This window comes from Hemiscyllium ocellatum, chromosome 1 (genome assembly GCF_020745735.1).
Source record: "Hemiscyllium ocellatum isolate sHemOce1 chromosome 1, sHemOce1.pat.X.cur, whole genome shotgun sequence".
NCBI classification, from domain to species: domain Eukaryota; kingdom Metazoa; phylum Chordata; class Chondrichthyes; order Orectolobiformes; family Hemiscylliidae; genus Hemiscyllium; species Hemiscyllium ocellatum.
The window spans coordinates 147,165,761-147,190,191 of record NC_083401.1 but is presented as its reverse complement, the minus strand read 5'-3'; the positions used below and the strand labels follow the sequence as shown (position 1 = coordinate 147,190,191).

At 41.1% G+C, this 24,431-nt stretch overlaps 1 protein-coding gene across 1 annotated transcript in view; it reads right to left on the bottom strand.

Annotated features, from left to right (window-relative positions):
• Positions 1-24,431, bottom strand: part of slc2a9l2 (solute carrier family 2 member 9, like 2) — a 390,861-nt gene that overhangs the window by 191,477 nt on the left and 174,953 nt on the right. Inside the window, exon 6 of the mRNA XM_060829178.1 lies at positions 19,219-19,351. Coding sequence (XP_060685161.1) covers positions 19,219-19,351 — 133 coding nt within the window. The remainder of the gene's footprint in view (positions 1-19,218; positions 19,352-24,431) is intronic.

Genomic DNA, 24,431 nt, shown 5'->3' with positions numbered 1-24,431 from the left:
TGTACAGGAGGGTTTCTTGACACAGCATGTCGAAGGTCCGACAAGAAAGGAGGCCACATTGGATCTGCTACTTGGTAATGAACCAGGCCCTGGTGTTTGATTTAGTGGTAGGTGAGCACTTTGAAGAGAGTGACCATAATTCAGTTACATTTAATTCAGCGGTGGAAAGGGATAAGTACATGGCTATCGATGGGGCAAGGGCAATTAAAATGCAATTAGGCAAGAATCATGATGCATAGAATGGGGTAGCAAAACGCAGGGGATGCAAACAGTAGAAATGTGGAGCTGGTTTAAGGAACAGATATTGCGTGTCCTTGATAGGTATGTCCCTGTCAGGCAGGGAGAAAGTGATAAGGTAAGGGAACCGTGGTTTACTACAGAAATTTCATCTCTTGTTAAGAAGAAGAAGGAGGCTTATGTGTTGATGAGGCAAGATGGTTCAGATGAGGTGATGGAGAGTTACAGATCAGCTAGGAAGGATTTAAAGAGAGAGTTAAGAAGAGCAAAGAGAGGACACAAGCAGGCTTTAGCAAATAGAATAAAGGAGAACCTTAAAGCTTTCTATAGGTATGTGAGGAATAAAAGGATGATTAGGGTAGGAATAGGGCCAGTCAAAGACAGAAGTGGGAAGTTGAGTGTAGACCCTGTGGAGATCAGAGAGGTGTTAAACGAATATTTCTCATCGATTTTCACTCAGGAAAAGGAGAATATTGTAGAGAAGAATGAGGTACGAGATATTAGACTAGAAAGGATCAAGATTAGTTATGAACAGGTGTTATCAATTCTAGAAGGAGTGAAAGTAGACATGTCCCCTGGGCCAGATGAGATTTATCCGAGGGTTCTCTGGGAAACTAGGGAGTTGATAGCAGAGCCCTTGGCTTGGATATTTGAGTCACCATTGTCTACAGCTTTAGTACCAGAGGACAGAAGGATTGGAAATGTTGTGTCCTTGTTCAAGAAGGGCAGTGGAGATGACCCAGGTAATTATAGACCAGTAAGCCTTACTTCTGTTGTAGGAAAGGTTTTAGAAAGGATTATAAGATTTATAATCATCTAGCAAGCAGTAATTTGATTTCAGATAGTCAACATGGTTTCATCAAGGGCAGGTCATGTCTTACAAACCTCACTGAGGTTTTTTGAGAAGGTGACCAAGCATGTAGATGAGGGTAGGGCAGTTGACGTGGACTTCAGTAAAGCCTTTGATAAGATTCCACATGGTAGGCTGTTGGAGAAAATGCAGAGGCATGGAATGGAGGGTGATTTAGCAGTTTGGATTAGAAACTGGCTTTCTGAAAGAAGGAAGCGAGTAGTGGTTGATGGAAAATACTCAGCCTGGAGTCTGGTTACTAGTCATGTGCCACAAGGATCTGTTTTGGGACCACTGCTGTTTGTCATTTTTATAAATGACTTAGACGCAGGCATAGGTGGATGGATTAGTAAGTTTGCAGATGACACTAAAGTTGGTGGAGTAATGGACAGTTTGGAAGAATGTTACAGGTTGCAGGGGGACTTGGATAAACTGCAGAATTGGGCTGAGAGGTGGCAAATGGAGTTCGATGCAGCTAAACGTGAAGTGATGTACTTTGGGAAGAATAACAGGAAGGCAGAGTACTGGGTCAACAGAAAGATTCTTGGTAGTGTGGATGTGCAGAGGGATCTTGGAGTCCATGTACATAGATCCCTGAAAGATGCCAACCAGGTGGATAGTGCTGTTAAGAAGGCATATGGTGTGTTAGGTTTCATTCGTAGAGGGATTGAGTTCCGGAGCTGCAATATCATGCTGCGACTATACAAAACGCTGGTGTGGCCACACTTGGAATATTGTGTACAGTTCTGGTCGCCATATTTCAGGAAGGATGTAGAAGCATTGGAAAAGGTGCAGAGGAGATTTACCAGGATGTTGCCTGGTCTGGAGGGAAGGTCTTATGATGAAAGGCTGAGAGACTTGGGTCTGTTCTCATTGGAAAGAAGAAGGCTAAGAGGGGATTTGATAGAGACATACAAGATGATCAGAGGATTAAGTAGGGTAGACAGTGAAAGTCTTTTTCCTAGGATGATGATGTCAGCTTGTACGAGAGGGCATAACTACAAATTGAGGAGTGATAGATTTAAGACAGATGTCAGAGGCAGGTTCTTTACGCAGAGAGTGGTAAGGGCATAGAATGCCCTACCTGCTAATGTAGTTAACTCAGCCACATTAGGGAGATTTAAACAATCCTTAGATAAGCACGTGGGTGATTTTGGGATAGTGTTGGGGAATGAGCTGAGGATAGTTCACAGGTCGGTGTAATATCAAGGGCCGAAGGGCATGTTCTGCGTTGTATTGTTTCATGTTCTATGTTCTATGAAAAGAGTAAGCTCAAAATGATAAGAAAATCAGAGAATGTGTCACTCTAAGCCCAAGCTCTTCTTTATGAGTCTTGGCAGCTGCCTGCCCATGGCTGCAGCCTCTGAGAAAACACTGGGGCTCTCATTATGGTTTCCACAGCCTTGTGCTATTGGGTTGTGGGAATTCACATTAATATTTATGTAAAGTCCTTCACTCCCATCATAACTGCTCAAATTCCTACAAAAAAAGATTTATTGCAAGTCCCTTTGAACCCTGTATATTTTCCAAATAAATCATGGGATGTGACAAAGATGTCAATTTTTGGATATTACTGTTGTCATTGAAGTGAAAATGAATGGGTGAGTTTTGACAGGCCTTAATGGGAAAACAAGTGTGAATGTCAGGCTAGTCTGCAGTCAGGAGGTTGAGAAAGCATTCACCGAAGTGAGAGCTGTCAGACTGTATCTAAAGAGGACGCCAAAGCTGAAACATGTCTGTGCTAATCGTGGTCCACTAATGACTCAAAGTTGTGAATTAATGCAGTGTGTGGGCGCCAGGAAATTTTCGGATGGGAAACGTGAAAGTACGGGTTTCCATTAATGCAACTCAAGTTAATTGCACATCAGGGCTTCGCTGATGATAGTTGGTGGATTGACCTTCAGGCCATCAGTTGAAAGTAGCCTGGAACAAATATCAGGTCCGTCTGACATCATTGTTGTTGTGGTGGAGTGGGTGGTTCATTGAGTCAGACATTAGGGATGCAGACATTGTGGATGTCAGACAGTCATAGGCAAAGCAGTATCACAGCAGAGAGAGATTAGTAGAGGGACAACTGTAAATGGAACTGACGAATGTGAGGCAAGTCAGATGATCAACGAGGGAATTAAATCACTGTAGGGTAAACAGGATTATTTCCATAGCATTAGGATTTGAGAGTTAATACCTGGAACTGTGTAAATAGTACCTGTTAAAGGATGATATAAGAGAACTGATGAATGGAAGACTTGGAGGAAGAATGCTCAGGTTTCAACAGTGTAAAACCTATTCCCGTGAACTGTGTACAGTTCCCATAAATTTATAATAAAGTAGTTGTTGCTTGAACATAAAACAAACAAAAAAAAATAGGATTATTGTGCAGGGATTCGGATACCTCAAAAAATGACAGGGACTGTAGCTGTGTCAATATTGTAGAGGGAGTGTCCGCTGCTACAGGGGGACAGTGGGATATCGGGGCGAGAGTAAGACATTATCTGGGTGAAAGCCAAACGCTGTGGCCAAAAGTCAGATGTTGCTGGGTCAAATAAACCCAGAATAAAACCTCTTTTTATAGGTTAGACTTTGATTTTATTTCTTTTTTGTTGTTAAGGTGGTGGTTAGTTACTGACACTAATTCACACAAATCCACAGATGTTCTTTAACAACAGATTACAGAAATTTATTGCACAGAAGAATAAATACAGAAGGCAGTTTAAAAAGATTTAGAGTCAGAGAGTTGCACAGCAAGGAAACAGACCCTTTGGTCGAACTCATCCATGTCAACCAGATACCCTAATTTGCCAGCATTTGGCTCATCCACATGCCTTTCACATGTTGTAATTATACCAGCCTCCACCACTTCCACCGGCAGCTCATTCCATACACATATCACCCTATGCATGAAAATGTTGCCCTTTTGGTCCTTTTTGTATCTTTCTTCTCTCACCTTAAACCTATGCTCTCTAGTTCTGGACTCCCCTACCCCAGGGAAAAGAACTCGCCTATTTACCCTATCCATACCCCCTCATGATTTTCTAAACCTCTAAGGTCAGCCCTCAACCTCTAAATTCCAGGAAACATAGCTCCAGCCTATTCGTCTCTCTCAAACCCTCAACCCTAACCAACATCTTTGTAAATCTTTTCTTCACACTTTCAAGTTTAACAATGCCTTTCTAATAGCAGGGAGATCAGAATTGAATGCAGTATTCCAAAAATGACCTCACCAATGTCCTGTACAGTGCAATACAATGTCCTAATTCCTATACTCAATGCACTGACCAATAAAGACCAGTGTACCAAGTGCCTTCTTCACTATCTGTCTAACTGCAACTTCACCTTCAAGGAACTATGCACCTACACTCCTGGGTCTGCTTGCTCAGTAACACTCCCCAGGCCCCTACCACTTTGTTGCAAGATGGCAGTAGAGTACAACACTCCAGCCAGAGCTCATCCACTCCACCCGCTCTTCTTCCTTTCTTGTCTTTTTCTTAGTGCTTTTCTCCTCTTGTTCTCCATTTTCTGTCTTCGACTCAGTCTCCAGCGACAACTTCTAGCCTCTGGACAGTGATGATTCCTGGCCTCCAACAAGTGATGACTCCTAGCCTGATGCAACTGCCTCTTCCCAGGAGAGCCTCTGGTGTGATGTGTTGCCGGTGCAGTGTGGAACCACGGCCCAGCACACACTGGATGCGAGGTGCCAGAGTGGTCTGTTGGATGGAACTTTTACTTCTGTAATGCTGGACGTTTTATTTCTCTATTGTCCAAGATTTTCTAATTAAAGAAGCTGTCCCTAAGTACTCTTGTATTTAAGTCAGAACTGTAATTGGCAATGTATAAATGTTTCACAATACTCATTGAGTATATGTGACAATGAAGGCTATTCTATTCTATGTTATTAATTGTATAAGTCCTGTCCTGATTTGCCTCACCAAAATGCAATACCTTACATTTATCTAACTCCATCTACCACATCTCAGCCCATGTGTTCAAGGTTCCATTGTACTCTGAGAATTCTACACTATTTTATTTGAACACAAATAATAAAACGTATGTCCTCAACCTACCAGTATAAATGTATTTTCATTAACACCACTTGCTAGGCAGTTGATTGAAGTAATATGCCATCTTAGAACTGATGCATTTAGGTTACTACTCTAAACTGAATTTCTCACCATGAAAAGAAAAACTTCATAGAGCTGAACAACATCTATCTGTCTCGGTTTCAAAATCAAAATCAAGAAGTGTAATAACAAACATATTATACACATTTCATCACAAAGACTTTGCCGAGGAGAGAGAGTCGGAAATCACAGGGTGGAGTCAGATCTCATTCAAGAGGGAGTCATATATTCTGGGGGACATGGGGAGAAGAAAGTGAGGTCTGCAGATGCTGGAGATCAGAGCTAAAAATGTGTTGCTGGAATGAAGGGCTTGTGCCCGAAACGTCGAATTTCCTGTTCCTTGGATGCTGCCTGACCTGCTGCGCTTTAACCAGCAACACATTTTCAGACATGGGGAGAAGAGGCTTGGACACAGTGCATGGAAGAGTATGAAGACCACAATCTAAGTTCAACAAAATTGGGAGATAATCAGACATTGCTGTGGAGAGTCAGATACTATATGGATAGTTGCAAACTTCTGATCGCAGGTTGGACATTGTAATTGACGTGGAACACTGCACAGACATGTGTGGACATATTTGCCACCTCTAGCAGTATTTGGTACTGTGTAAGAGTCGTTTCAGATAATTGAGTGTAACCAACCCTCCTTCGTCTTTGTGTTACCATAGCTTATCCAGTGACTAGTGGTACAAGTCACACTATCAAATTGGACATCTCATGAGGAAGTCGGATATTGTCGGGAAGCACTTAGACATCGCACAGCGAGGGACAGATATTGCGGGATTTGTTAGACATTGCGAAGAAGTCAGACTTTGCAGAGAGAGTCAGACAATTACATAGTGAGCTGGATGATTTTGAGAGTACAATACAGGATGCTTAAAAGATTATCTTGGCATCCAGAATTAGCACTTCATGGTCCATCAATATTGCAATAAAATCATTTAGTTCATGTTACTATGCTATAATGAGATCCATATAATTAACTGGAAGACTCTGATAGCAGTAAAAGTGAAGATCATGTGAAGGGAGAGGTCTTAGACACTACACTAGACAGCTATATTTGAAAACCTACTATGAAGAGATGTAAATAAAGGAGTGTTACATTATAGCAAGAGTTGACGAGTTTTGCTTAGTGATAATGGAGCAAACAGCTTATGCTGACGCCTATAGCCCAAGTTGCAGCACTGACTGAAAGCGCAGGATGCCAACTGGGGTAAAAAAAAGTCCTCTCCAGCCAGGAGCTAAAGTTAAACCAGAATTCAATAAACACAGCTGAGAAGTGAAGACTAAGCAATCAGGATAAGACCTCAGATAATTTCTAATGCACAAAAGAAATGCAAGTGGGACATCGAAAGGCAAGCAAAGATTTTGGAAAACCTTGATTTTAAGATTACGGAGTGGGAGGAATTTGAACAGCAGGCAAAGTATTTTCAAACCAGCAATACTCATGGACAGAGAAACAAACAAATAGCAGACAAAATTGTGAAGTTACTCGTGATTAAGAACCTTGATTGGGAGTTAGCTGTACTCTGTTACAGAATGCCACCATCAAATAATGCACATTTACAGTGACATTTTCCCACATGCCCACTCCTGGCACCTTGTGGTATTTGCCATTTCTAGCAGTACGTGGTACCGGGGAAGGATTGCTTCAGAAAATTGACTGCCACCAGCTCTTCTGAATCTTTGTGTTACCTTAGCCTATCCAGTGACTGGGTAGTGTAAGTTACACTACCATAGAGTATCCACACCAGAGGCACTGTTATTAGATAACATGAAGGTTTATCATAAGAAGTATAATGTAATTAGTCAGCCATAGCTACGAGGACCTTGGAGAGCTGGTAAAGATGCATATTCTCCCTTTAAAAACCAGAATAGAACTTCATAGGCTGAGCCTGATCAAAAGCAACTCAATGTCTTTTCTGGTGAATGTCACAGAAGGTTTCTCTCCACGAGAGCACTTTTTTTGTGTGTTATCTTCCCAAACTTGCCTCATTGTCTACACATCCTTATGGTGGTCCCATTTGTTCTATTTACTCACTTGTCGTAAGCAAATGTATTCCCTTTGCTTGGATATCCTGGGATCCTTGGCACTGCCACCCTATTCACAACGCAGTTGTGCACCCAGTCAAGTGCTGTCAGTCCACATCTGCACAGTCCCCGTCAGTTGATTTAGGCATGGCAGTTAGGAGAACACTGAAGCTCTGCTTTGCAGTCAAGCGTTTGGAGCTCTTGGCGAACAGAAGATCCATTCTCTTACCCCAGGACCAGCAGTGGAAGTTACAACATCAGGCTGGTCCCAGATTACCACCTAGATCACTGAGGTATCCATGGCTTGGAGAAATACCCAGCACTGTAGGAAGAATGACAGGGTGACTGCCAGATTCTTTTCTCTGCTACCTCATACCTCTTCTAATTCTGCTATTGCAGCCCCTCTTATCTAAGGTTCCTGCACAAAGGCATTTGCATCTTTCCTCACAGGGTCTTATACAACTCAACCTCAGCCCTATTAACCCTGCATGGCTTCTGCACTTTGTACTCATTCACCTCACCACCTCCCACTTGTACCGGCCACCAATGTTAGCTCAAACAATCCTTCCCTTCATCTCAGTTTGGAAGAAAGCAGCCAGTAATAGGGCAGAAAGAGTCAAGCTCCTTACCCCTCCCCACCCTGCATTGATGAGAGGATCCAGGTCCTTGCTGGTGAGGACTGTGACTTATGGGGGTGTAGAAACCTTCATGCGACTGTGAGAAATCTTGTCTACCTCCGTGCTCCTCTCCCATGGTCACCATCGTGAATTCATTATGCCAGAACATCAACTTTGTTTGCAACACACTCTTTCTTCTGCCTCCTGCAGATATGAGTGGGATCAGCACAGTCTCAGTTTGAAGACGCAGCCCCACAAGACATCTCTTCCTTCAGCTCAAAGGAAGAAGCTACGGATCTCTCAGAGGATGCACCAGTAAGGATACCTCCTGCACCCTCTCCCAGCTCAGGTACTGACATCTCAGCATTTTTGTTCAATTAGGCTTTGGAGCTTGAGCTAGTCAGCACATCACTGCCACTTGTCTGCAGCTAATTGAGACAGAAATGCCCCAGGTCGTTGGTGCTTGAAGGACTGCCCTTGCTCAGCTTCAGGAAGGGGAAGACTTCATGGTGTCACCAATCAGGGACATCATTCAAATGCACTAGTAGACATAGGAGTAGCAGGTAGCTCTGTCAGAAACACTAGGCGAACTGGCACAAACGCTGCAGATCTACACCAACACTGCTTATACCATGCTGCCTCTGGCATGCGAATATTTGGACCTCCTTGGACAGGCAGCCAGGTCTGGCACACTCAGTATCTGCTGGAGATATGCACAAACTGTATTCAACTGCCCTAGGCAAGGTATTATTTAATTGGAGAGGGTTCAGATATAATTGAGCAGGATGGTGTTGGGAATGGAGGGTTTGAGTTATGAAAACAGGTTGGGATTTCTTTTTCACTGGAGCAGTGGAGGTTGAAGGGTGACCTTATAGAGGTTTATAAAATCATGAGGGGCCTACATAAGGTAAGTAACAAACGTCTTCCCTGGGGTGGGAGAGTTCAAGGCTAGGGAACATATTTTAAGGTGAGAGAAGGAAGATTTAAAAAGGATATGAGGGGCATCTTTTTTACACAGAGAGTAGTTAATGTGTGGACAGAACTGCCAGAGGAAGTGGAGGATACAGGTACAATTACAACATGTAAGAGACATTTGGACAAGCACATAAATTGGAAGTGTTTGGAGGGATTTGGGCCAATTGCAGGACTAGTTTAGTTTGGGAAGAACACAATCATTGTAGATTAGTTGGAGCGAAGGGTCTGTTTTCAAGTTGTATGACTCTATAACAAGGGGTGTTACAAAGGACCTTGACCTTACTGCAGGAGCCCCTTCCTCACAAAGAGACAGGACAGTGACAACAGATCCCTAGAGAGGGGAGGAACCACATAGAGATCATGCTCTCCAACCAGCAAGACACTCTCTACCCATCTCTACCCTCCCTGTCACCTTCATCCAAGGAGGGTGCTCCTGCCTCTCACACTCAGCATGTCTAGACCTCTCATCACAAATGCCCCCAGGACATGGCTCAGCAAAACTCCAAGACCATCAGCAGCCCCATCGTAGGGCAGACAGCCACCAGCCCAGGTGTGGAACCCGGAACTGTACCAGGACATAGGGAGAGGGGAGGAAAGATGTCATTTAAGTTGCAGCTACAAGATTGAAGTGATAGAACCTAGCTAATCCTCATGCTACATGAAGCTCTCTGCTCAAAGGCCTGAAATAACCAGTTCCTGTACCACGTGTGGACAGTGGGAACAGGGAAAGAACTTGCAACTTTGACATATAAGATGAATCTTTCTAGGCTGTAATACATTGCTTGTGCATCATAGCTATTAATGGGAGTGAATCCTGATGCTGCATAATGTAGTTAAGAGCCCTTGGGGCCCATTTGCCAGGATTTGTAGCTCACTCAGTAAGTTAATGCCTAAGGGTCACATAAGGTGCATACAGGTATTTTTCACCTGTACTGTATGAGTTTCGGTGTACTTTTTTGCCCTTGGATGGGCCACTGGACAGACATCAGATGAAGATTCAGATGAATCACACTGAATTAGGCAGTAGATTGGTTCAGTCAAATTGAAAAGTAAGATGTGGTTGGACACTACTGAGATGATAATGACTGCAGAATGAGAACACCAGGGTGACATAAAGTGTCAGGTGCATCATGCAACATCTTAACAGACCTGTATGAACTCATTTGAAATTAATCCAAAACTAAAGGTCTCAGAAAAAAGGTTGAGATTAAATGATAGTTGTGCTGAAAGAACAGGTTACTTGGTAAAGGCCAACACTGTAAAATGAATGAGCAATTGAAGTTTCAGATCATCGATGGCAAGCAAAAACCAACCAGAGCAAATCTACAGCTCTGATTGGTAATCCTCAGCATGCCAAAAGATAGTGTAGCAACACATTAAACCATTGAGCATGGAACAGATCCTGAGAAATATAGTGAAATATTCACATGGTTAGGAGGCATTCACAGTGAATATAAGGAGGGCCTAATCAAGAAAATGACAACTCCTACAAAATGGATTAACAGAGTGAATTAACCTTGAAAACCAAGTGTATACATTGACCAAAAGGATTTAAATAAAACCTTGAAGATCTCTCTACCCCATTCCAACCATCAAAGCAACTTTGCCATAACTTGTAAAGGCAAAACCTTTCATCATCCTAGATGATAGAATAGTGAAGCTATATAAAAACAGCAGTTTTTAATCACATTCTAGCGATCCTTCTGAAGATAACAGCAAATTACTGCAGATGCTGGAATCGGAAACCAAAGGAGAAAATGCTGGAAAATCTCAGCAGGTCTGGCAGCATCTGTAAGGAGAGAAAGGAGCTGACATTTCAAGTCTAACTGACCCTTTGTCAAAGCTGAAGATCCTTCTGAAGATGATGTTTGAGCATGCTATTGGAATTTTTACCACTTCTGAAGAGTATTGGGCTCAATGGCTAGCAGTGCTGCCTAACAGCGCCAGTGACATGGGTTCAATTCCACTCTTGCATGACTGTCTGGGTGGAGCATGCATGTTCGCCCCATGTCTATGTGTGTTTCCTTCCACAGATGTCCAAAGATGTGCATAATATGTGGGTTAGCAACAGAAATGTAGGCTTATAGAGATAGGGTAAAGAGTGGGATGCTCTTTGGAGGGTCGATGTGGCCAAATGGCCTACTTCCACACTATAGGGACTCTATAAAAACAAATAAATGCAGATATGATGAAATACTCATCACCCTGGAGTTTGATCTTCCTGGAACAGAAGCCATAGTAAATGGCTATAATAAATCTATATGGATATGAAGACATGATGGAAAAACAACATTGCTGACTATATTCAATTTGGTGTAACTGCTGAACATAGGGTGCCAAATGAATCTAATGCTGAACAAGAAAAAGTTGCAATGAAAGAAGCCCAAAGTTAAATACATAGACACTGTACTGTCAGAAAATGTTCTTCCCCCGGCAACCGTGAAGGCGTAAGCTGTAACAGTGATACAGCTACCAACAGTTGGCGCACACACACACACATATACACACAACACCCCACCCCAAACAGACAGACAGACACACAAAAACCTACATGCATACATATACATATACCTTTGAGGGGTGAATTTGTACTTGCATTGTACTTTGCTCAAAAACTGCATGAATCCATGTAAGATTCTGTCAACTCACTTTATAGATTAGAATCAGTCTAAACATTATGGCACAGACAGGGAACACAGGAGGCCAACACCTTCAATATCTTATCTGGCTGACACCAATTGTTACAATTAACCCGATAATGTAACTTTTAAAAAAGGTTTTGTGATTTACATATGAAAGAAGTGAAACTATCATGGTCATTCTAACAGATGAGAGACTTAAACAATCAAGGCGTTTTTCAATGTATAATTTCAGTTACATCACACTGTAAACTTTTGCTATAAGTTCTGTGTCTTACAATTGTGTACTCCACAACCACCTGATGAAGGAGTAGCATTCCGAAAACTAATGCTTCCAATTAAACCTGTTGGACTATAACCTGGTGTTGTGTGATTTTTAACTTTGTACACCCCAGTTCAACACTGGCATCTCAATCTTCACAAATCTGAGAATCTAAGAACTGTCTCAGTTCTAATCATCGGCAGATTTCTAATCAAATCTTCTTTGTTTGGATGTTTGACAGACTATAACTATCTGCCATACTTACCTCATTCTCTGGAGGAGTTCAGGTCAGTTCAAAGAGAGGACATAATCTTCTTTCTGGACTCGGGTCTGGCTTATCTAATTTATTTGATTCCATGCCAGTTCTTTCCAGTTATTGTGGAAATAATTCAATGAGCCCACACCAAATTTGTTAACATGAGCTTTTCATAAATCTGAAAACATCTAATAAATTTTCTCAACGCTAGTGACCTGAAGATGTCTAATCATAGTCTCTTGGTTTGGAAGTTTCACAAGCTAAACATTTTCATTGAGATAACTCATTCCTGAACTGCCCTAAACTCCTAGGAAAGAAACTAAACTTACTTCTAACCTGATTTCATCATTGCCCATATAAGCTCTCCAACCTCAATATTTTTATAAAGAAAACCCTTCACAGAAGTAACCAACACCAACCTGCTTCTATTTTAAATCCAAGTTCCAAAATGATATTAATATATGTAAATGTTACATGCTTTTAGCAAATGTTTAATTACTGGTTTATGTTTTAGGTAAGAATTTATATTTAGAGTGTTTTCCAGTTCACACACTTTTGCTCGGAGCATTCTGACATCATTTTGTAATCCAGAAAATTCTGAAATTCAGAAATGACTTGGATTCCAAGTATTCCATGAGGTTACTGTGTCTTTGTTATAGATTCTTTAAATACATAGTCAGTCAGTCTGCTATAATGTGGTAGTTCTCGTGTTTGAAGAAAATTGTGCAGTAGCAGCACCATTTAAACTAATGGGGCTGAAATCACACTATAGGCAATACACACTTTAAAATTCACGCTTTAGATAGTGTCCCCAAGACGTCAATCACGTTATAGAGAATTAGTGTTAATGAAATGCACCTGCACTAATGACCTGCACTAATAATGTATTCATACATACACAAACACACACATATTGTTGAAGGACAATCCTTAATCCTTATTACATGTATTTTTTGGGGGGAAGTCAAGTAGTGTAGTCAGAGAGTGTTTACCACTGGGCAATAAGCTCCAGTTCAAATCCCACTCCAGAACATGATGGCCACACAAGGTATATTTATAACATGGTCATACAGGTTGAATAACAGATTGCAAATCTTTCCAACATGCTGATCCAACAGATACAACAGGAGACTCTTTTGATTAGTCATTCTTCCAAAAGCAATGAAAAACTACCAAATGGGCCACTCCAGTGGAAGCCTTTGAGCCAACTCAGAGAGACAAGAGCAGGAGAAAAGACAGGCTGGTATGTCTTCTTTAAATTGTTGAAGGTATTGTCTGCTATATCACTATAAGGTAGATTTTTGGTGAATTGTTTCAAGTGATTCAGCAGAGCAAAAAAATGAAAACAAAGAGAATTTCCAACACTAACTTTCACAGGAGCTGACGATGGCTCAGGGCATTTAAGGTCAAATTGTAGTGTCTAATTCTGGAAAGTGGAGATAAAGTTAATTTAAGGGATTAGTGTGTTTAGTCTCCATTTGGTATATTGCACAGTTAATAAAGGCAATTGTAAGCAAATTGCTGACTTTGTTTATTCTCTCATAGAGATGTGAATGGCAAAGTGCTACAGATGGAAAAAGGCACAGAGTGAAGATGAGGAACCTACACAAGTCTGGTTACACCCATCTTTACATCATCAACCATAGTTACAGACCTTGTCACACTTAACTTTTCATGACAGGCTTTGGGCCTTCAAGGAACTAGACAGAGCATGTTCACAACAGCAAAGGCCTGCAGGCAAATCCACAACATAAGTACAGGAGTTAGAGGCCTTCAAGGTCAAAATGCCTAACTTTTCTGCCCATATTACATTTCAAACTAGCTAACGTACTGGTCACACTTTTGTCAGTGTTAAGTTACCGGCATATTCACCCCAGATTTAATAACAAAAAAAAGTATGTTACTGCATGATCATTTGGCAGTGATCCAAACTGGCATCACTTAAATTGTCAATATAGTCTGCATACCTTAAGGTCAAACCTATTTTATTGTCTTATGAGAAAACAATCAATTAGATTGGGGAAGTGAGAAAAGAGTCTTCTAAATCACAGTAAAAAAGAATCTTTAAAATAGAAATTTTATAACAGCATTTAAATGCATAATATTCTTATGAATTATTTTTCTGTTATTCCAAAAAGTAACGATTTACTTAAAATTGATCAGGCAAGGTGTCTAATGGAGTTGCTGAAAGAGGTTTTTTCACGTAAGTACTTTAGGATTGTAAGAAAGAGATTCACATGTTGCTATTGACACATTTGTGGATGTTATAAACTACAATGAAACCAGGACTAAAATATTTATAAGAGACTGCTGTCACACACCAATTTCAAACGTTAACAACTCAATACACGTGGGACTCTGACATACTCAATGAGCGCTCATTTGCAATTAATTATTACTGATCACTTATGTGGGATGATATATTCAAATTGTCCTCCTGGCATGCAAATTTCACTCAGTGCTATCTATTATTAAGAAGAATTTTAGTAGCTCATGCTCCTGATATGGAGCTTTACCCACCAGAAACATGTACCAGGACAAAGACTGGCCTAATTTTACATCATTAAGGGCTATTTCTGGACAATTGAGACCCTCAGCTGAGAACTTGGGCTCACAGGATTATCTATTTCGGGAATCCAGTAGTCTTGCAGAATTTTGATCTGGGTGATCCGTTGACCTTTCCAAATACTGCAGGTTATTCCAAATATTTCTAACTCTTTTAAGGGGAAAGATCAGTACATTCTCAGGACACAGAGAAGACAGTTTCAGAAGAAAGCCAACAGGTTCAGGTTGCAATAAGAGGGAGTGCCCACAGTAATTTGACTAATCACTAGCCTGTTCACAAAAGAGAGTTGGTTAGCTCAGTTGGCTGGATGGGTGGTTAGCACTGCAGAGTAATACCAACGGAATGGGTCCAATTCCCGCACCAGCTGAGGTTACCATGAAGGGCTCTCTATCTAAAACTCTCCCATTGCCTGAAGTGTGGTGACCCTCAGTTTCTCTATAGTGAGAGAGCAGCCAGTAGAACTATAACAACCTCACCTTTAGAAAACGAAAGCCCTAGCACATAGTATGACAACTTCATAGTACCAACTCATTCTGTCCTGGTGTAGTCAGGCATTATCTCAAGTCAATGTACTCTGAAAAATGACAGTATATATCACAGATTAAATCTCAAAGCAAAAGAGGCGACCAAAAGATAATGATGAGAAAACAGTTGTTTCTCCTTGGAGAAAGCAGAAGTGGCTGTCCTTGGCAAAAAGCTGGCATCATAAAGGCCCAGGCTTTAAGCACCTATGGGAGCATACATCTTGGTGTACAGGCAATGCAGAAAGTATCTCTCATGTATTGCAGGCAACAGATATATTGGGGGGATTCCACAAAGCATAACATGACTTATAGAACAGCTAGTGATGTGGGGCAGACTAGGAGATCTTGGCAACATCAAAACATCAGGTAATGATTCTAAGGAAGCATTTCACCTCCAGGCGGCAGAAAAGACTACGGATCTTCATGCTGAACATTCCCAAAGCCTTCAGAACTTGGTTTACTCAATTCACTCATGCAAATCACCAAAATCAAGCCTACGTCCAACACTAGTGAACAGAAAGGATTGGTCACAAAGTCACCATTTCTCAGGTCAAAACATTATGCCGGTATCAACATAGCCATTGCCAACACAGAAGGGAGCTTTATTGAGTCCTACACAAGACATGAGACTGGAAGTGTATCATTCAAACCACCAACAGCACTGAAATGATAGCACAGTTTCAGCAATCAACCTCAAAGTCCCTGACATTCCTGTAGCACTAACTAGGCTGGCTTTATTGCGAGAAGCACTTAAGATTCAATGACAAAGTCATATTAAAGGCAAAAGTAAGGGACAATATTGAAAAAATTGAAACATTTGCTAAATCAAATCAAAGGTTGTGGACTTTTATATGAAGAATACCTGTACTTTTCCTTGTAAGCTGTCTCATCTTTTGCATGTCTCTGAAAGGACACTAAGGTTACCTCAGCGATGAAGAATGGTTACTTGACAGTGAGGCAAAGGACAAGTATCAGCTTTTTGTTTTTGTAGTTGATTGGAAAGACACACTTATTCCCATTCAAGTTTACATCTTAATGTCATACAGCATGGAAACAGACCCTTTACCCCAACTAGTCGGCACGGTAGTTCAGTGGTTAGCACTGCTACCTCACAGCATCAGGGACTTGGGTTTGATTCCCACCTCGGGTGACTGTCTGTGTGGAGTTTGCACATTCTCCCTGTGGTTTCATCCCACAATCCAAAGATGTGCAGGTGAGGTGATTTGGCCATGCTAAATTGCCTATAGTGTTAGATGCATTAGTCAGAGGTAAACATAGGGTAGGGGAATGGAAATGGGTCTGGGTGGGTTACTCTTTGGAGCATTGGTGTGGACTTGTTGGGTCAAAGGGCCTGTTTCCACACTGTTGGGAATCTAACCTAGTCCTTGCCGGCTAGGTTTCCTAAACCGAACTAGACCAATTTGCCCACATTCCTCTAAATCCTTCCTATCTATGTACCTGCCCAAACATTTTTTAAATGTTGTAAGTGTACCCAACTCTACCAGTTTCTCTGGCAGCTCGTTCCATACATGCACCACCTCTGTGTGAAAAAGTTGTCCCTCAGGTCCCCTTTAAATCTTTCCCCTCTCACCTTAAATCTATGACCTCTAGTTTTGGACTCCCCTACCCTGGGAGGCACTAGTTTTTATAAACCTATAAAAAAATCACCCATTGGCCTCCTATGCTCCAGGGAAAATTCTCAGCCTATCAGCCTCTTACAAAGTCACAGAATTGCACAGCACAGAATCAAACTGTCTGGTCCAAATTATCCACACCAACCAGATATCCTAAATTAATTGTTTCACATTTTCCAGCATTTTGCCCATATCTTTCTAAACCCTTCCTATTCATATATCCTTCCAGATGTCTCTTAAATGTTGTAATTGTCCCAGCCTCCACCACTTCCTCTGGCAGCTCATTCCATACACACACCACCTCTGCATGAAAAGTTGCCTCTTCAGTCCTTTTCATATCTTTCCTCAAATCCATCCTTGTAAATCCTTTTTGCGCCCTTTCTAGTTTAGTAACAGTGTTCATGTAGCAGGGTAACCAGAATTGTATGCATTATTCCAAATGTGCGTTACAAAAGTATTGTACAGTCATAACGTGACATCCAATTCCTGTACTCAATTAAGGCATGTGTGCTAAACACCTTCTTCACCACTCTGTCTACCAGTGACATCACTTCCAAAGAATTATGTATCTGCATCTCTGTTTGACAACACTCCCCAGGGCCCTGCCTTTAACTGTCTAACTCCTGCCCTGGTTTATCTTACCAAAATGTGACACCTTACATTTATCCAAATTGAACTCCATTTGCCCTTCCTTGGTCCACTGGCCCAGTTGACTAAGATCCCGTTGTACCCTTATATAACCTTCTTCACTGTCCACTATAGCACCAATTTTGGTGTCATCCGTAAACTTACTAACTATACTTCCTATATTCTCCAAATATTTTACATAAATGATGAACAACACTGATCCTTGCAGCACACCACTGGTCACAGCCTCCAGTTTGAAGAACGACCGTCCATCACCACTCTCTGACTGCTACTGTCAAGCCAATTTCATATCTAATTGGCTATCTCTCCCTGGATTTCATGTTATCTAACCTTACTAACCAGTCTACTATGCTGAACCTCGTTGAAGGCATCGCTAAAGTTCATGCCGACAACACCTACTGCGCTGCCTTGGTGACATCACTGAAACATAGAAGATTCTGAGCGAGCTTGGCAGGGCAGATGCTGAGAGAATGTTTCCATTTGTGGGGACCCAGTTTCAAAATAATGGAGGGGGGGGGGAGTCACATTTAATACTGAGATCAAAAGTAATTTCTTTCCTCTGAGGTTCATTCATATTTGGAACTCACTCCCTAAGTGAGCAATGATCATAATATCCTCAAGCTTGAGTTAGACAGTCCATTTTTATTCTTTTTTGGGATGTAGGTGTGGCTTGCAATTCCAGTGTATGTTGCCCTTTCCTAATTAGAAAAGCATAGCAGGTCAGGCAGCATCCAAGGGGCAGGAGAATCAACGTTTCGGGCATGAGCCTCTTCCTTTCCAACTTTTGTAATTGTAATTGTAATTGTAATCATAAGGTTACAGAGTATGCAGCAAGCCACGATAATTCCCTTGTTGAAATGTACCAGCGTCAGGCTTTCCTAACTTCCGCAGGTAACAGAATAACACCAAGGTTTTGTTGCAACATTATTCCTGTAGTACTCATTGCTTCATGGATTTTGTTCTCCACTTCTGTATCCAGGTAATGGGAGATAACCATGAAATGGATAGCCCTAGTCTCCTATCAGCCAACCTGATACGTTGCTCAGCTTAAACATTTGGAATTTCTAAAGACAAAAAAGTGTCATGGCTGACTCTTGGTCTCATGCATCAGCAATGACAAGGTTGAAACATCCATCCATATGCCGTCTCCAAGATTCCTGGTCCCAATGGACAAAGACTCCATTTTTCTCCTTTTGTTTTTCTATCTCTCCTACTTTAACTCTCAATTTCTCACTCTTTAAATCTTCAATCTTCCACTCTCACTTGATGCTTGTGTAAAGTTGCATTCTTTCTTGTATTTCCAACACAAATTATATACATTTATACTTCCTCCTGTCAAAATGGCACAACATTCAGAGGAAATTCAGGCCATTGCATCTATTGTGTAATATTTTATTCCATACAGATATTACATTTGCTTCAAACCTGGCATCATATTGCAGTGATACACTGAGCTATTTTATTGCTTTTCAAGTCTGTCATCCTGCTGCACTCCACTACTGAAATTGAAATTGCTTCACTTCTATTCCACAGGGATTGTCAGAAGAACATCGAGTTCTAAAATTCTTACGAATTTTTCGCCTCTTTCCCAAAATAAGAAACTGAAATCATCCATTGGAGATCCTGTGCAATTTTCTTTTGTGTTAGGAGTTAATATATTAATCAAGACTTAATACTTGGTGTTCCTGATATCTGTCAACCCATGAGGAGTACAGTTGTAAGTTAAACACGTATATAATTGGTCAGGTATGTCTTGATATATCATCAAGATGTACCAGAAACATTTTTTTCTCTATTAAGTAACAGTTGACACATAGATTTTTTTAAACATACTTCTCAGAATCAAATGTGTTGGATTTACCTTTCTTGGCTTGAGAAACATCATTCTTTTCAAACAGCAAGTACCGAGGGCTTTCGGGAAGGAAGGGAAGAACAGCAAGTTGAATCACAGCTGGAACTGCATTAAGCCCAAACATTAATGGCCAACTTGACTCCTTGAAGAGATAGAAAATATAACCAGCATTACACACAAAAGAACATTAAATATTAATAGTAAAAACTGAAAATGGCAGAAATACACAGCAGATACGCAACTTCCATGAAGCGAAGAAAAAGGGTTAACAGGTTGAACTTTGATTGGATTTATTATTGTGACACGTACTGAGATACAGTGAAAAGTATTGTTTTGCATGCTATCCAGGCAAATCATACCTGACATAGTTAAACTGGAAAGAGTGCAAAGAAGATCTACAAGGAGGTTGCCAGGACTGGTAGGCCTGAGTTATAGGGAGAGATTGGCCAGGATAGGACTTTACTTCTTGGAATGTAGGAGAATGAGGGGTGACCTTATTGAGGTGTGTAAAATCATGTGGGGCATAGATAGGATGAAAGCATTTGTCTTTTCTCTCCAGGGATGAGGAATCAAAAACTCAAAGGCACAGGTTTAACATGAGAGGGAAAGATTAAGATGGACCTGAGGGGCAACATCTTCATGTAGAGAGTGGTGCATATATGGAATGGGGTGCCAGAGAAAGTGGTTGAGGCAGGTACAATAGTAACATTTTTAAACATTTGGATAGATACATGGATGCGAGGGGTTTAGAGGGATTACAGACCAAATGCAGGCAATTGGAAGTAGCTGAGTGGGCACCATGGACAACATTGACCAGTTTGGGCTGAAGGGCCTGTTTCTGTGCTATCTTATTCTATGATGCTGTAGCTCGACATAACTACATCAGGATAAGAGAACAAAATGCAGAATATAGTGGTACACCTGCAGAGAAGGTGCACAGAAAGATCAACTCCAATAAATAAGAGGTTTGTTCAAAAGTTTGATAACAGCGGGGAAGAAACTGTTCTTGAATCTGTTGGTACCTTTTTTTCAAACTTTTGTCTCTTCTGCCTGATAGAAGAAGGTGAAAGAGAGTATAACTGGGGTGAGAGGGGTCTTTAATTCCTGAGCCCTAATCCTATCATCAGAAGGAAATGCATACAAAACAACACCAGGAGTTTAGGTCATTTTTGAGAAAGTAATTGATTTGGCAGTCCTGTCCAGGAACCCTGTCCAATTAATGACAAAGGGCAGTTTTGCAAGACAGCTGGATTAATACGAAGTTCTCCACCAGTGAAAAATCAGTAGTCCCACAATCAACTAATGAAGCTGCTGAAGTAGACAAAAAAATCTAGAGGGGGAGAGAAAATCAAAAAGATTAGTACAATATTTACTGTTAGGGTTAGAACATGAAGGAGATAGTGTTACAGTATACAAAGTCTTGTTTAGATCAGGGGTAAAGGTCTGAACAATGTATCTGAGAAAGTCTTTCTCTGGGAAGGGACACTATGCAAACTGACCAGAACAGGTATTCCACACAATGTGGAGGTTAAGGAGTATCTTAATTTAAATGATTTGACTGGTCATATGTACAACCAGAGAACATAACCTTGAAAACCAGAACCATTCGGGAGAGAAATCTAGAAGGACCCTGAAATGGTAAGGGTTATGGTCCTGTCTCCCAAAAACAGTGGAAGGTGTTTGATAATTAATCATTTTAAATGCAAGATTGACAGATTTTTGATTTTAAAGGACATTAAGTTAAACTTGGTGGAGTGAGGACATAGTTCAACAGCAATCTCACTGACAGCTGGAGCAGATTTGAAGAGCTGAATGGCCTACTCAGATTGCTATAAATACATATAAGTGGACCACTTATTTTTCCAACAGCCTACAAATATTTGCTACCACAATACAAGTCACATGAGAACATCATCACATCCCATCCTTCACACACACGTGCTGTCAACATCAATAAAAATGATACGAGGCACAGCTGGCCTTGTTTTTCCTGGTCCCCAAGCAAGAAAAGAATTATCAAGCACATTTTGTACAGGCAAAGCTATTGTAATGTAATGAGAATAAAGTACAATGCATTAATCACCAGCTTGCACCCTCCAGTGTTGCTATTTCCAGATTTTGCAGGGTCAATGGAAGGGAATCTAATATAAATGGAGCCAGTGGCTGTTTGAGCCATTACAGACACAAATTCCCTCCCAGCCTGTTGCATAGAATTGCAAAGATCATCATTCAGGAGGTAGCTCTGTCCCTGGAACAGAGAGGGCACCTCATCAGCTCCTGGCATAAGTCAACCTTTTTTCAAGCAACTGACTCCAGAATGAAAGGTCAGTAAAACTTACAAAATAACACATACTGCTTGACTCGTTTTGTGCACTTCAAAATGGAGCTCCAGCATGACCAGTACATTCATTTCCAAGTATTACTGTGTTTTTTTAAGAACAGTCTTTTTTTTCTTTCTAGGATGTTTTCTACAGGATTTCTGGTCAAACATCCTGACTCGTGTCCCTACCCAGTATGGCTCACACATGCCTATCTGGGCAGCTCACTCAGTGGGCAGGGTTGGTCTCAAACAGCTTCAACTTGTGGCTGCCCCTGACAGCTTCCACCTGATTGCCAATGCAAATGCCCTTCTGCTCCTTATAATGTTGACAGGAAAATCCTAAAATTGGTGGGACCTGGCACAACCGGATCCCAGTCATTTTCCAGCAAGATTTATTGATCTTGTTCTGGATTCAAAACAGGAGTTGCATGGAACATCTGAGGAAATTCAAACTCTGTATATTGTGTTGATGTGATCATTGGAAGAGGTTGTTTGATTCGGTTTAACTACACCTGGATATTCTTTTCCTTTCCAAAGATCATTTCAAATTTATTCAGTAATAAGAAATATTTCTTATTTATGCATTCAAAGAGTGAGATATTGAACATTTCAGTACATTTACAGTTGTTACAGCAGGCGGGTAATAAGGAAAGATAAACTCATTGCTGCCAACATACCTCAAATCCAACAAGTCAATTGTTGCATGTTGGTAATTGCAAACAAATTCACGCTGTGAGCAACAAAGTAATTGTCCTCCAGGTCACAGAATAAGATTGTTTATTAAAGTTCTGTAGTTTCACTTGTTATTATAATAATTTTATTTGTTATTATAATAATTTATTTCATGTCGGTTCATGATTCTTTGTTGGACTTAGCAGTTACTATGAGCACGGACAATTTACTTGAAAACAGAGACAGTGCACTGAAGTTTACAGTCACCACTGGGTGAAGCTTAGACTTAGGGAGCTGCAGGGATACTTAAAACATAAAAAGGTACCCTGAACGTCACACCCCACCCACCCTGACTTGGTCCCATCATGTGATCAGTGGACAGGCTCCAAAATCAGCAGACTGGAACTGCCTCCCATTAAAAAAAAATGCAATTGAAGTTGGGAACTAGCCAATTCACCTGAATCTTGCACTGCCACCACTACAATACAGTTGTTGTAGGCAGGTGGGTAGGATTCAGAAAGGTCTTCTTTAAATTACTTCCTTGAAAAGACAGAAAGAAAGAAACCACATTATTTAGTGCAAAAAGTGCCCTTTTTGTTCCTCCCAGCCTGTATTTTGAAATCTGACCCACACAAGTCATCTTGCTGCCCTTCCTAGGATCTTTGATCCTTTTCCTGTTGAAAACTCCAGGCCAAACTGCGTCTGGATGCCTTGCCTAGCTTCATTCTTGGTGCCGATTTGCAGTCCCAGTTGGTGCCCATTACTCAGCCTGATGCTGCTGGGAACTGCATACTAATCTCTTGAGATTGTGGTTTCCTTGTACTGGGGGTGGGGTCAGAAGTCTGCCCCTCACCTGCTTAATACCACTCAGTGTGTTATAACTGCAGGACAGCATTGCTTAGCGTAAGACAATGCAGTACTGGCTTTCCTCCCAGTGGTAGCAAGCAGCAGTCCCACTCTTCAGCAACATTCAGCTCAATAACCCATAATAAACTTGAACAAATTTGATGCTAATGTTGATAGATCCGTAATACTGACAATGGTGACCACAAAGTGGGATGAGGCCATGTTGCCTCCTTCCAAATCAAGTCGTACACTCATTTTGTGCCTGTATTATTTTTACAGTCTGCAGCCAATAATAATCATGCATCTGTAAGACTATTACATTATAACACTAAGAAGCACAAAGCCAAGGCAGGCTAGTACCAATTAAAGCAAGTCTTTGCTCCTTAAAACCAGTCTACAGCTCTTAAAGGGGATGTGCATAGTCAATGAGGCAGGTGCTAGAATTCATACTAAAAATGATCCTGGCTAAATCCAACACAACTCCATAACTCCTTCAATCCCAATCAATCATGATTCATAACAAACATTCATGACTTTATCTCTCCCACACTTAACATTACTACAAGACTCATGTCTGCATCTCTTAGCCTCTCCACACTGTCAGCTGTTTTTCACACAATAGCCACACTGCCAAACAGATTGTAAAACACTGGTCTGACTCCGATGGGAGATACTTTGTAATCAACCTTCTCAAAGATGTTACTACATACCTCTACAGCAGGTGAGACTTGAACCCAGGTCTCCTGGTTCAGAGACAGGGACAACATACTGCACCACAAGAGTCAAGATTCCAGATGAAGGGCTTCTGCCCGAACGTCGATTCTCCTTCTCCTCAGATGCTGCCTGACCTGCTCTGCTTTTCCAGCACCACCCTCTCAACTCTGATCTCTAGCGTCTGCAGTTCTCACTTTCTGCCTGCACCACAAGAGTCCACAACTCTGATGGAATTGAACGCAAAGGTAATCAAGCCTCATTACTCCACCAGCTATAAAATTAGTGTAAATGTTTGAATCAATCAACAAAATGGCTAAAGTATTGCCCTTTATTGATGTTATCCAGAATAAAAGAGGGTTTCATCAAGCTACTTGAAAATCTCAAAATTACCCAATTATGACAAACAAGCTTATTCTTCAATGGAATTGCAAAATTGCAAGTTGTTCACCTATATTCTCGGAATCCCAAACAAACACATTCACACAGCAAAGAAGCAACACAGACTTGCAGCAGTTATGTGGGTGTAAAAAGTACAAGGGAGAAAATACTGCTGTGGACCAAGTGTCCAACTCAAAGGCTAAAAATAGGATGACATCTCACTGTTCCCTGAGTTTCCTGTCAATGAGACCAAAAATTTAACACACTTCAACAACAATCTGATAGAAAACCT